The sequence below is a fragment of the Bombus pascuorum genome, chromosome 1 (genome assembly GCF_905332965.1).
Source record: "Bombus pascuorum chromosome 1, iyBomPasc1.1, whole genome shotgun sequence".
Lineage (NCBI taxonomy): Eukaryota > Metazoa > Arthropoda > Insecta > Hymenoptera > Apidae > Bombus > Bombus pascuorum.
The window spans coordinates 31,030,524-31,044,424 of record NC_083488.1 but is presented as its reverse complement, the minus strand read 5'-3'; the positions used below and the strand labels follow the sequence as shown (position 1 = coordinate 31,044,424).

At 40.6% G+C, this 13,901-nt stretch overlaps 1 protein-coding gene across 8 annotated transcripts in view; it reads left to right on the top strand.

The window, feature by feature from the left end:
- LOC132910036 (protein expanded-like) overlaps nt 1-13,901 on the top strand; it is a 119,691-nt gene that overhangs the window by 84,736 nt on the left and 21,054 nt on the right. For all 8 annotated transcript variants that reach the window (XM_060965490.1, XM_060965421.1, XM_060965442.1 and 5 more), the window contains one exon: nt 12,374-12,453. In XM_060965490.1, the coding sequence (XP_060821473.1) occupies nt 12,374-12,453 (80 nt within the window). The remainder of the gene's footprint in view (nt 1-12,373; nt 12,454-13,901) is intronic.

Below are 13,901 nucleotides of genomic sequence, written 5' to 3'. Positions count from 1 at the left end.
TAAAATGACACGGACCAATCGCTGCTGCAATTTTGTAATCACCACCGTCTGGTCTTGGGACGCTTCTTACTAAAAATAGATATCGAGAAAGATCGCTCCGGGCGAGCGGAGCACGACCAGTCACCGAAAAGTTCCTTGATTACAACCCCCTTTTGCTCGATGAACCTGACTAAGCAGAGATCCAAGGTTCTTTCGTATCGCCAAGGTCTTAGCAACATCGTTTCCCATATCTTACAATCCTTCTATTTCTCTCTCTCTCTCTCTTTCATTACAAAATAATTCGTTTACAAGGTCAAGTAATATTTTTGGTTAGAAATTTTTGGTCGGAATCTCTCTTATGTTGCTGAACATAATCAACTAGAGGTTCACGGTCTTTTGGTATTATCTCTGGGTACAACCAACGATGTTTCTTCCACTTTACGATCTTTTCTCTTTTCTCTCTTTCTTTTTTATCGTATTAAGAAATAATTGAACAATATGATCCAAAATACTTCAAACGGATATTTTCGTGTATCTTGAGAACTTTCGGTTGCAACTCTTGCGCACGACGATCATGGTCAAGGTCTTGCAAACGATGTTTCTTCCATTTCACGATCACGCGATATCTAGTTCAAATATCCTTCGCACGCAGCGAACTACTGCGAAGAATTGGCCGTGGAGACCGCGACGTCGCGAATAATTTATATGAAAGATCAGCAGGAGAAAAAGAAATATTGGAAAGGGGACATGAAAGTGCAGGATGGTCCCTAAGAGGAAGAAGAGGCCGCTAATCCATCCATGAATCGAACAAAGACGAGGCTAACGGATGCTGGAACGAAAAAGAGTAATACAGAACGAAAGAGAAAGATTCACCTCCCTTTACGTATTATGTGCGCACACATAGAAAACGAAGAACGACGAACGAGGACGAAAGAAACGCACAGAAGATGGGATAAACCTATATATCAAATCCTAAAGAAGAACAGGGAAAACGTGATAAATGAAAGAGATAATAAGTTATATACGTTACAGCTTTTCTATCGTAAAAGAAAGAAAAAAGGGCAAAGAGAAATAGAAAGAAAGAAAGGAAGGAAGGAAGGAAGAAAAAGAGGAATAAAAAATGAAGAAGAAACGCGAAGAAGGATAAAAGAAAAAGAAAAAGGAATAAAGGATGAGACTGAAAACGTGGAAGAAGAGTGACAGAGAAGAAGGGAGACGGAAGGGAGAAAGAGTGAGAAGGGAAGAGAAAGAATGAGCCCGGGTAAGACGGTAGCCCGGTGATTTGTATAGGGCCTCTCGTATTCCACCTCCCGCCCAAGCGTCTCCGCCGCACGGCGACTTGGGACCCAGGAATGTGGAAGGAGGACTCCGAGGACAGGAATCGTCGACGCTGGCGCGCGCGCACTCCTCAGTTCGCAGGCGCGGGTACAAGGGATTTGGAGGACGAAGGTAGCGAGTTGAAGCGAGTGGAAGCAAGTGGAAGAGAGTAAAACGTAGCAGAAGAGAGTAAAAGAGAGTGGAAGATCGAGGACGGAAGGGCAGAGGGGTGGGGAGTAGGCCTCTGCAGAGCAGAGAATGGGTCTCAGCAGGTCCGTTGGATATATACCTCGATGAAGCTAAGGCTGCGTCACATCACAACAGGGCTTCAACGTCCTTCCTTCCCCTCCATTACACATGCCGATCTTTCTCCTTCGCCGATCTTCTCTCGTAAGCAGCACCTCCTGTGCACCATTTGCCGAACGTTAGCGGTCCCTTTTACTCTTCCTTTTCTTTTATCTTTCTTCCTTTTTTTTTCTTTTCCTTTTCTTTGTTTCTCTGCTCCTTTTTGGAATTCTTTCGCAGCATTTTTTATATCGTCTTGGCACGTTCTTCTCTTTTTTTCCTTTTGTTCCGTTTAGTCCTTATATTATCTTCTGGTTCTTCTTTTCAAGCTCTTCCTTTTTACTTTCTTTACGCTCTCTTTTCTGTTTCGTTGCGACGTCTCGTAGAATCGAAAATCCTAGTAAAATCGAAATAGGATCGTTCCGATGAATTCGAAAAAAAAGAAAAAAAAAAGAGAGAAAATTCCATCGGCGAGGAATGCTCGTCGGTGTTCTCCGTCTCCTCTCGTCTTTCTTTTTTGGCCATCCTTCCATCTTCGTCGAGTTTCCCTTCTTTTTGCGATTCTTCCTCGTGGGCCCTGCCCTTCCTCTCTCGCTTCCTCTCTCGCCTCTTACCTCTATCTTTCTCTCATCCGCATCGCCCTTCGGGTCTCCCTTTCTGGCATTCGTGGTCGTAACAACGGGGACACGTGTCCACGAAGCGAAGCCTCTCACATGAATGGGTCATTCATAAGGTGTAATGGCGTTTTATAAATTAAAACGCGTCGTCGTTTGATTTATATTACGCGATCGCTAATGAAACCCCGTGCATGTCGAACGGAACGGTGGTGAGGGTAGGGTGGGGGAGGCGGCAATACAACAAGGTAGAGGGACGAGGGAGGTGCACCGAACCAATCCAGGAAGGCTCGTCCGTATTACGGAGGCAGTTTTAGGGTTCTCCGCGATACATATGTATATCGGTTAGCCAGTCGACGTCCTTAGCTAAACTTCTGCCTGTTGTCCTCTTTCATTTTATCTTCTTTCGATCGACGAATCCATCCCAGCTACCAATCAATCGCGTCCTTTTCCCCTTTTCACTTTCTCGTCTTCTTTAACTTTGTTTTTTCGCCATGCTTTATTTCATTTCTTCCTTTTCTTTTTCTTCTTTCCTTCCTGTTTTCTTCCAGGCAATCCACCGTCCTCGTCTCTATTTCTTCCTTCTCTCTTACCTTCCTCTTGCAACCTTCCTCATCTTCTATCTCGCTTCAACTTGTACTTTGGCTGCCGAAAGGCACACACAGTGCCCGTTCTCACTCGGACGTATACATGGCGTGTTTTGTTCGTCGGAATAATTTGATCGGGATGAAATATGCGATGAGCTCCAGATAGTGGCCTCCGGTGGAGGAGTGGTGGCCGGTGCTGGTGGCGCTGCTCTTGGTACACCGTGCTTCGCTCTCCTCTGGTAGTGATGGTGCTAGTGGAAGCAACATTTTATCCCCCTCGGTCCGCGTTCAACGGAACTCCATCTATCTTCCGTAATGCAACGCGAGGTCCGCTTCGTTACTCGCTGCTACGAACGTGTAATAACCTTCTGAAAACTCTGTAGACAATTTCGCTGCATATCCACAGCTCTCGTCGAACGTCGTTCTACGGCACACCGAATTTTTTACCTTTCATCTATTTCTGTACCGCGCGATTCTGCTTGACCGATAGAACGTGTAAACTTTATGCAAATTTATTGTATCTGGGTCTTTAATTTCGACGCGTTGAGATCTACGAGACACGCAAGAAAAATGTCATAAATTCGATGCGACTCAAAACGTACAAAAAGTACAGTCCTGTTCTAAATTCCGCGGTGGAAAAGCGAACGCATTGCTTAGATATTTTTTATTTTCTTTATTTTCCTGATTTTGTTCGCGTTCCACTGCTGCATCGTGAAGCCTGTAACGCGAGCAACAGCAAATGTTCGATCGCATGTAAATATGTAAATGCAACGTCTGGACGTTGAAACGTAAGTTTTCTCATCGAAGAATCTTACTCTGAAGATTTATATCGTTTCGTAGGTCAGTTTTATACCAAAGAATTTCCTAAATGCGAGGCGTAGTAAAAAGGTAACGATACTACGCAACTTTAACGCGAAATGCAATCCTTCTTGTCGAGAAGCGTCGTTTTTCTCGCATTGCTTCGCGTAACACTGCATCCACACGCACTTTCATATACAGATTTGTAACACAAGAATGTAGACGTTAACTCGTAAAAGATTGATTTTAGTACATGCATAATACAAGGGGCATCAAACGTTGAACTACAACATTTTTCCAATATGGGGTGTGCCACGTCTAAACATAAAAGTATAATCTTTCTTATCTCGCTTTACCGAGTTTTACTTTTCCAATCCTAATCAGTAAAGTCAGTCATGGTGTTTCAAGTTCTAACGTTTTTCTCGATAAATTTGATCGAGAGATTATTATTGTCTTATTATCGGAGACTGTCGGGTCTTGCGAATATTTTAACAGCAACTCTATTTCCGTCTTAAATACTCCATAAACGCATAAATGTTCATAGTCTGATTATTAATCTTGCCAGTTGTCAGTATTGATCAATTTTTTACGTCATTAAGTTAGTGATTCGTATCGAGTATTCTATTGGGTTGGCAACTAAGTGATTGCGGATATTGTCATTAGGTGGTATTGACAAAATCCGCAATCACATAGTTGGCAACGCAATATGAGCCACTGAAATCTCATGTAGCGTATTCCTTTTGAAAGATGACGCGCTGTTTAACGATGGAATGTTACGATTAACGCCGAATACCACTCGTGTGACTGGCTACGGAGACTCGTCTTCAGTTGTAATTATCACAAAGAATGAGAAAAAGAAAAGAAGAAGAAAGATAAAAAAGAGCTCGTCTATCAGATCTGAAAATAGTATTCATCTAAAGAACCATGTACAATATAAATCTTTATCGTGTAAGGCGTAAGGAAAGCGATCCATCAAAAGATACCATATAGATTACGCATCTGTGCATTCCTTTAAAATTCTTCACACACTCTCGTCTTGAAGGTTGAAAGATGATATATATATATATATATAAAAAAGGAAAAGAAAAAAACAGAAGAATTTCAATGCGATTATGCATGACGAAAGACGCACAATAGTATCTTGATCCGAATGATGATTACACGTCATAGCAAACGCATTCCATTCTTTTAAAATGGAACGAAGTAGGCGAGACGCGCTATGATTTCGTACAACGTTCAACAATCTCTGGTTAATAGTTCCTCGAAATCATCCTTCTGCGCTGCAAGGCGTGTATTTCTTAAATATACGGTTCTGCTACGAAAGATTTATCATACGCGTGTCTTAATTACTTTGTTACGTTTGCTCGGTGAGTGTGACGGTGCAAGATCGTAAAATCAGCAAGAATCACGATAATACAGCGTTTAATAAGAATAAATAAGCATTCGTTTGTTCAAGTGCAAGTAACGTATCAACGAGAAAAAGAAAAGAAGAATATGTGCTGGTACATCAGATTGCAAGCAACAACAGAAACAACTTGAAGAATTTTCTTACAAATATCCTGTTTTCTTTCGCTTACGATCATCGATGTAAATACGAAAAATTCTCCTTTTTCCGTAGGAATGTACGCTCGCATAAATGGCTTCGGTTGTAGCAACATATCGTTTGATCGAACTTAAATCTAATTAAACGTAATTTTGCTAAACCTTCGTTTCAATAAACCGAGTTCTACTGTACTTTCCTAATATTTAAATCGAAGAAGAGATACATCGCTTTGCTGACCGCTGTTCGCTGCTCGATTAGTCGTTCGATTATAACGAAGAGAACACGCGCGAGTCGCGCGTTGCAAAAGACGGCTCTTTCGCGAGTATTTCTCAGCCACGAAAGGACGAAGTGAAAAGAAATGAAAGTGATCGATGGAAAAGAGCGTTTTTTCTGTCGCGGCAAGGATTCGCGCGTGAGCGCGCGCTTCACGACGAGAAAAAACCGCGAGGGAACGATCCCCATAAACCCGTCGGTTTCCCAGAAAGAAACAATGTTCTCCCTCTCTTCCCGTGGCGCAGCAATGCGCCGTAACCGTAATTACACCCGTAATCACCCCTGATTGCTGAGAGAGGGACCTGGTCTCCTCTCTACCTTCGCACTCGCTATCTCTTCCACGTTGTAGCATATACACTTCTGCCAGTCTGTCCAGCAAAATGCCAGTCCTTTTCCATGGAATCTGATCCATGCCAGTTATTTTCCCATCTAGGATGATCTTCGTAGTTTCTCTTCATCGTGGAAAATTAGAACTGACGAATGAATAGAGAATGTAGATTTACGACCATTAGGTTAAATATGTGCTGCGTGATAGTCGGATCACGCACTGCTCAAATTTAGCAGATTGTTTTTCCGTTATGTGCGTTTGTACATTTGTTCTTAATCTCTGTTACGTCATCGTACGAATAATGTCTATCTGTCAAGTCCGTATGAAATTTTATATTTAATACGAGTGACAGTGAAAATTGTATCATTGATAAATTAGCGCGTTAACAACCGCTGATGGAACGTTTGGTTTTCTCGTGACCAATGTATAACCTGGGACCATTGGCACAATTGAACTGACGTTATTAATAAAGGTTTGTAAATCATAAATTACAAGTTACTAGTATCGATATATTTTCCCGCACAACGATAATAAGCTTCGTAACTAAAGGAAAAAATTTTACAAGTTACAAATTACGATGGAACTTTATACTATCGCGAGAGAGAAATCTATAATCGACGACTTGTAATTTATCGGTTTACTAATATTACTAGTTTATGATTAAATTTGAACAAATTTTGTTATACTTCGCAGATTGTATTTATATCGTCGTATTTAATTCTCTGGATTAATTATGATACGTATCCTCACAGCATGAAAAGAACCACCAGATGTTTCCCTTGTTACATAAATTACCACAATAACGATATAGGTATGTTACTTTAAGAAAATCTCACACACCGTTTCATCTTCAACGAACCGATAGAATGTACCTGATTGCTGTTTCCACCCTCAATCCCAATAGGTAACTTACCTTGGTAACACGCATTGGATACATACTTGTCCATCTTCCATTCACGAAAGAATGCAGTCCCATTTCTCGGCGATTAGTCTGTAGCACATTTCCACCGGGATGATCGCGAGTGGTGGATTCTCTTTGGACTTTACGCGAACTCGGGACAACGTTTTTCCCTCCCTTGTTCTTTTTCCTTGCATCTTCGTCTCGGGGGTCGTAAAAAAGTAAGAACGTTGCCTATGCTCGTTCTGGGCGTGGCGGTCGACAAAAAGAAAAGAGAAAAATGAAAAGAGAACAAGATCCAGTGGAAAGGAGAAAGGTAGAGAAAAATAGAGAAGAGAAAAGGGAGAGAGAGAGAGAGAATGAAAGAGAGAGGAATGGGTTCGAAGACAGACAAAAAGGAGGATGAAAAGGGAAGCGAGACGAAGAAAGATAGAACGACGTAAGATCTTGCTTCGTCCGTGACTGGAGGGAATCTCTAGTGGGATAAGGTGGACCCCATGGGCCCCGATGGTTGGTTACACGAGGGCCAGGGTTAGCCCTCGGGCAACATTCCCCGGTAATGGTCGGGTTATACCTCGGGTAACACAGGTGCCCTCGGCTACGGAGGGAGAGATCGCACAACCAAAGAACTCCGGAGCTGACTTACGACTTTCTCGGTTCCTCAGCCACGTTGGGATACATCCATCTATCTTCGACGATTCCGGTGCCAATTCTGGCGATCAAAAACGGGGAATGCTAGTAGCCGTTGGAAGGAGAGAAAGGAAGAAGCGGAACCAGAGCGCTACAGGTGAAACAGGCAACGGGGCTATCCGCTATCGTCCGTTCATTTTTACCAACTGCTCTATGTTCGAAAGAAAGATAACGCGCAAACGGAGAAACGAGGAATCAGGAAAACATTATTTTTTATTATCTTTTGCAAAGTGCAGCCCCGTTCATACACGGACTTACGAAAGTATTCGGACGTTTCTTTCAAATTTCTCCTGTGTTACTTACAATCGGTGGGTATTATGTCATGACGCTAGAGATGACTTATGGTTACATTGGACGAAAAGATATATCTATAAAAACATAGTGATAATAATAACGAAAATAAAAATAAAAGGATGTAATATAACAGCGATAACATAACACGAATATAAATAAAAACTGTGGCTGTAGCATCGCATTACCTCAATCTGTTCAACAGATTTAGAAGAGTGTGTTTTTTAAAGTCTAAGCATACGGTTGTTTGTACGAATTAAATAGTTTTGATACAAAGGGTTAAAGTGCAGATGAAAAACGATAGGACGTAAATGAGGATAATATTTCTCGTTTGTTATACCCATTACGCAGGAGTAAAATTTTAACTATCATGTTTCGAGTGTTATCCGATCCTATCTTAACTCATTAAGGACCAACAATGTCTTAACGAACCACACGTTGCTTAGTTCTTAATAATTTGAGGATCCAAAGGTCTTGCACTCTCGGGGACAGATCTATGGGACACAGATATCTACGAGAAAGGTCCTTCTTTGAGAGGACACCTGAAGTAGAAATCATCCTATTATTGGTATCTATCGAAACGGAGGAAAAAGATGGAGAAGAAGGAAACGAATGACTTGTATTCGAAGATCGGTAGCGTTGTAGTAAAAGCAATGCTAAAACGAGTATGTACGTCGATCGGGTATAGATCGTGATGGAAGTTGGCGATAATTTCACGTATTTTAGCATCAAAACGGAGAAAGAAGGTCGATAAGAAGAAAAAGAGGGTCTTTTATCCAAAAATTGGCAGCGTCGTAGTGGAAGGCAATGTTCGCGGTATCGTCGAAAGGCCTGGAAGAACGGTAATTCGAGGTACATTTTTCGTGGGTTTCAGGTCGCTTTACAATGCCTGCTCCAACTTTTCTTTTTAATGACGCTGCTGACTCTCTTGCCGGCCGCAAGAAATACGATGTTCTGACCTTCTTAGGTCGCCACCCCCAACCTTCTTCTCCCGTCTGCCCTAACCTTCCTCTTCTTTCCTTCATCTTTCTTCCCTTCTTCGTCCTTCGCCTTATTCTTCTTCCTTCACCTCTTCTTTTTCTGCTTCTTTTTCTTTTCTCCCCCACGTCTTACCCGTCTATTCTTCTTCTTGTTGCTCACTCTTTCCTCCTCCTCCTCCTCTTCCCCTACTTCGTTTCCTTTTTTTCTCTTGCTTCCTCTTCTTCTTCTTCTCCTTCTTCTTCCGCTTCTTCTTCTTTTTCTCCTTCTTCTTCTTCTTCTTTTGATGCTAGAGGGAAGGCAGCAGGAAGGAAAGTAGAAAGGAGAGACGTCGGCGAGAGGGTTCGGGTTGAGCCTCTTCACCGCGGAGAGTGCATTACATCCCCCCGATTCCTTCTTTCATCCTTGGCCGGCTCCACCGCGGAATGTGGCTCGATCCGCTCCTTCGTGTCTGAAAGGCAGCATGGCCAGCATGCCACACGTGGCACCGGACGTCGACGAGGTGGACGGCTCACGTCAGTGTATCTCGGGCAAATCGAAATATGCTAAATACAGGGTGTCCGAGAATCTCCGAGTTCTACTTGCTTCACTGTAAAACGGAGCAAGAGATGGAAAGAAAGAGAGAAAGAGCATAGGAATGAGAGAGGAAAAGAGAACGAGATACGTAATGTGTTGATGGTGGTGAAGTGGATAGAAAGAGAAAAGAGGAGAGAAAGATGGAGATGGAGTGGGAGACAGAGTAGGGGAAGCAGCAAAAGAGGGTGGGGAGAGGGCGAAGGAGAAAGAGTCGAGAGAAGAATCGAGGCGCGGCTGTTCGAACACGAACGACACTACCCGGACCGGCTTCACGACGTGGAGTTTTATTGAGGAGCAGATGTTTGAAACGTAACCTATAATGATTCCACACTATATATACGAAACGCTGCTTCGGATATATACGATCCTCGTATATACGGTTTATGGTTTTACCGATGAAGGAGCGTCACGATAACATATTTTATTGCGGCTACGCCGATAATGGTAGTCGGGATGAACAGTTTCGGTCACTGACATCTCCTGGCATCCTTTATAGGTCGCGGCGAGGTTTATGCGTTCCGTGAAAACTGTTTCGTGACGCTTCTGTGAAACGGCAAAAACATGCTGGAAATTGCCCGATCGTCGGTAAGAGATTACACTGTTTGGTAATTGTCATGCGCAGAAGCGTCACTCGGTGTATCTTGTTTCGCGAATATAGGTTAGGTTTTCAGGTTAAATCGTGCGTGTAATTTGATATCGCGCGTTGCTCGTACGAGGCTAAAAAATTAACGCTAATTATTAAAGTTAAAAATGGTAATTATCTTTCGTTTTTCGATGGTGTGAAATATGAGTATTACGCGCGAAGCGAATGACGTTAAGGGATATTTCGAAATGCCTGAGTAAAATAATGCGCGTTATATCGTACGATTGTTGTATTTTTGTACCTTTCGCAGTTAAAGAAAAAGTAAAAGCACATATGTACATATATGCCGGTATCTTGCAAGAGGTTAGCACGCTTCGTTCCACGTGCACCATCCATATACACGTGTATGTACGTACTTACATATGTACGTATACCTAAGGTAAGAAGTTTACCAGATACAGAGACATATTTCAATTTATTCCTCGAACAAGCTAAATCGAAGGTACATTTAAATGATAAATAATTAGTTACGATAGATCGAGTTGAATTTTTGTATAATTAATCTCATTTTTTAAATTCTGTAGGAATTGTAATTTTCATGAAATCGAAAACCTGAAGTTTCCTGGCTCTAAGAGCGATTCTGTCCAACTACGCTCATCAAACTAGTAACTACATGTCAGAAGATGTAAGGATCTATGAAAAATATTTGATGCTTTAAAGCGAATCTTATCTTTTTCATCCAGTACTCGCAAAAGAATTACAATTTTCTAATGAAAATATTATCAATAGATTGCAGATATTTACACAGATCCATCTTTTTGTAAACGCAGCTACAGAAGTGAAACTTTAACAAAAATTTATACTGAAACACTTACAACGAGTGATAACTCTACTCGAAATATTTTACATATGTTTGCATAATGCATCGAGGATCTAGTGCCTCGTTCAGGGCTGTAGGATAATCAAATTAACTAATTTTACAATTTTATATTACATGGGACAATCACCTGATGTGTAATCTGTATAATTCATTTGTAGAATTCCATTATCAAACTTGTTGGTGTTATGCAAAAGTATTGTTCTCAACGTTGATAACTTGTAACATGAGAAATTTCATTGATAACGTTGGTCCAATTGTGCCAGAGAGTCCTCTACTTTCTTTGAAGTATATCTACAAAAGTGTATATTCTTGTAAAGGGGAGAACTGTTACTTATTTCTAACTTGATGTACATCTTGAAAGTTCCTATTTTACGTCTCGCCCTTTTTGATATCAGATTGGCTTAACAAAAATTGACGTACCTCGCTTTCAATTATGCGATATCAAAATGTATCGGATGTCCTGTTCGATCTGTAGCAACGATATATAAATATTTAACGTTAGTAAACACGTATAAACTAACCAGAAACTAATAGCTAAAGGCAATGCCTATTATTTTCTTATAGAATCGATAAACAATTAATCATATTTCATTAATCGTAATACAAGTTTAAGAAAATCTTGCTGTCCGATCTATATTTTGAAAATTAACTGAAGAAATAACTTTGCCGTAATGTATTCGTATTTTCATTGCAACTCTTTAACAAAGTTGTAAATAATTCACGTTTGTGCGACACTTTTGCCTGATTATACCCATAGAATACACCGATAAAGATCGTCCTGTGAAAAATCCTGTATAAAATATCAAAATACTCTTCACGATATTTAGATAGGTGAAACAAATTTCCACGCGGCTCTGCTTCCTTGTTTCAGTCGCGTTCGATCTGTAGCCTAGCAACTGAATTGTATCAAAAATAGTCAGGTGTCCAGATACCTCTGATCGGTAGCGTAAACACGCACAATGCGACATTGCGCATAGCGCATGATCGTGGCGCGCAAAGGAGGCTCAGTCCCGAGTTCCAAGCTCCAGATCGAGTTCCAGTTCGGAAAGCGCGTCGCGTTGTCGCGCCATGAGGGTCTGAGAGTCGAGTGTCTGGCCCCATGTGGGCAGGACAGGTTTGGGGGCCCTCTCATTCACGAACATCTCCTCGCCGACAAGCTCTTTCATTGTTTCGCTCGTTTAGGGGTATCGGCATTTCGGACCATCAGCCGTGCAAAAAGTCGAGCGAGGAGAATGGGTCTTCGGGCTCCACGCAACGACCATATCAGGGCACCGTGAACGCGTATGTGCGCCCCTTGTACGGGCCCATTTAGCCCGACCGAAGTCTCCGAATGTCGCGGGCCGAAGCTGTTGTCCATCGGTCAGCCGCGTATTTGCTTCGCGATTATAATAAAGGAACAGCGTCGCTACCGATAAAATTAATTTGTCAGACGGCCTGGATGCCGCTGACCGCTGATATTTCTTGCGTGAAAAAAACTTTGGCATCAGTTGGAGAAATTGTAGAAGGATTTTATTCGAAGATTTGGCGGCTAATTCGGAAATTTCTAGAGCATTATCGAGATTTATAGATGATGGTAATTAAAATATTTACACGCGGGTATAATGTATGTTTTATGAAACGAATGGGTTTAAAAAATTGCGTGAATTTGATATTTTCTTTCTTGATAATACGTTCGAGATTTTCTTCGACGATTAAAAGAAACGTACCTAACGAACGAAGGTAGCTGATTAATCATTATTTTTCAATGTTTCAGACGGCGAGTACCTTTTCGTCGATCCCGAGAATAAATTAAGCAAATACGCACCGAAAAACTGGCGTAGCTCTCATACATACGTAAGTACCTGACTTGTCGCAATACAACGTTATCAAGAATATCGAAATAATTCCCGGTAAACAAGATCGTGGAATATCGTCTACATTGTCCAATTTACTTGTTCCATTACGAGCTAACTTAAGTTTTATTTGCATCTTTTTCGATCCATTTACATCGTCGAATTCTATTTCTTCGCATTGTCAAGTTTTAAATAATGAAACGAAAGGGATGGCTATCGAACGTTGAAATTTCACTCTACGCGAATTTTGTTTTCGATACTATCGACCCGCGATAACACCGTTGCAAGGCTGTTTGTAATTATCGCGACATTTTTGCAAAATTTCGTTTATTTTTCGTGTAATATCGAATAAAATAATAGCAATCGCGTTCGTTCGGCTTTATCGATTCTTAAAGCGAAGAAATTTCGTTCTAAAGTGTTTCACCCACAGTAGCATTATTACAATTTCTCAATGACGGTTTTTTAGAATGAGTTAAACACGCTATTTCATCCTAATAAAGTGCAAGAACAGAAAATGTGAACTATACGGTAACTTGATGGTCGCCTGGCCAAGGTCTGTCGCATAATGCATACTTAAGGAATTCATGAGTTTAGATGATTCAGATGTGTATTGGACGTGTAGTCGACTAAATCTGATACGTTCAAGAATTATGTGCAAGCATTTAAAAACCAGACAAGTTTCGCGATGCGTAAAAAAAAGCTTGTCTCTGAATGTCACTCAATCAATGAATTTAATTATTATTTAACATGTGTAACAACACCATTACATAATTTAATCTGAAACAGAAAACGCGGTCGACGCTTGTAAATTGCATTAACATAATTAAGGTTTTTTTTCATTTGCTTTATCAATACTTAATTAAACACCTTAACTTTCTGAAAACTACGTAGATTTATTGATATGTTAATTAGTTTTCGAATACTTACATCATCCGTCAAAAGTGCTGAGACACATTGAAAAAAACAGTGCGTTGTACCAGGGTTAATCGCAATTACGACTAAATCGAACTGCAATAATTTTATTCTTTATAATCGTCACAGTCATGGGTGATATTAGTATGTTATGACTCGATGAATTTAATTTTTGAAAACTAATATACAATAATAGAACTGGTGTTTGTTATTGTCAAATTTTGAGGAATGATCTTGGAGCTTGATAAGCTCTTCATCTTCAGGTTCTTTAATGTTTGAATAAAACTTCTTCTAAACTGATAGAAAGGCTTTGTATGTTAATGCAATTCGTGATCTTTAAATAATAGTAAATGTATGTAATAGTATACATAGTGAAGAGCAAAATATATTACTGCCATGTTTTGCCAATTTGGATCTACAGACTAATTCCATAAGAATGTAGTAGCTATTACTGTTAATTATTAATTTGGTTCTAGTAGATATATAGTAAATTAGGATATATGTAGCTTTATGGAATAAACTATATAAAAGATTATA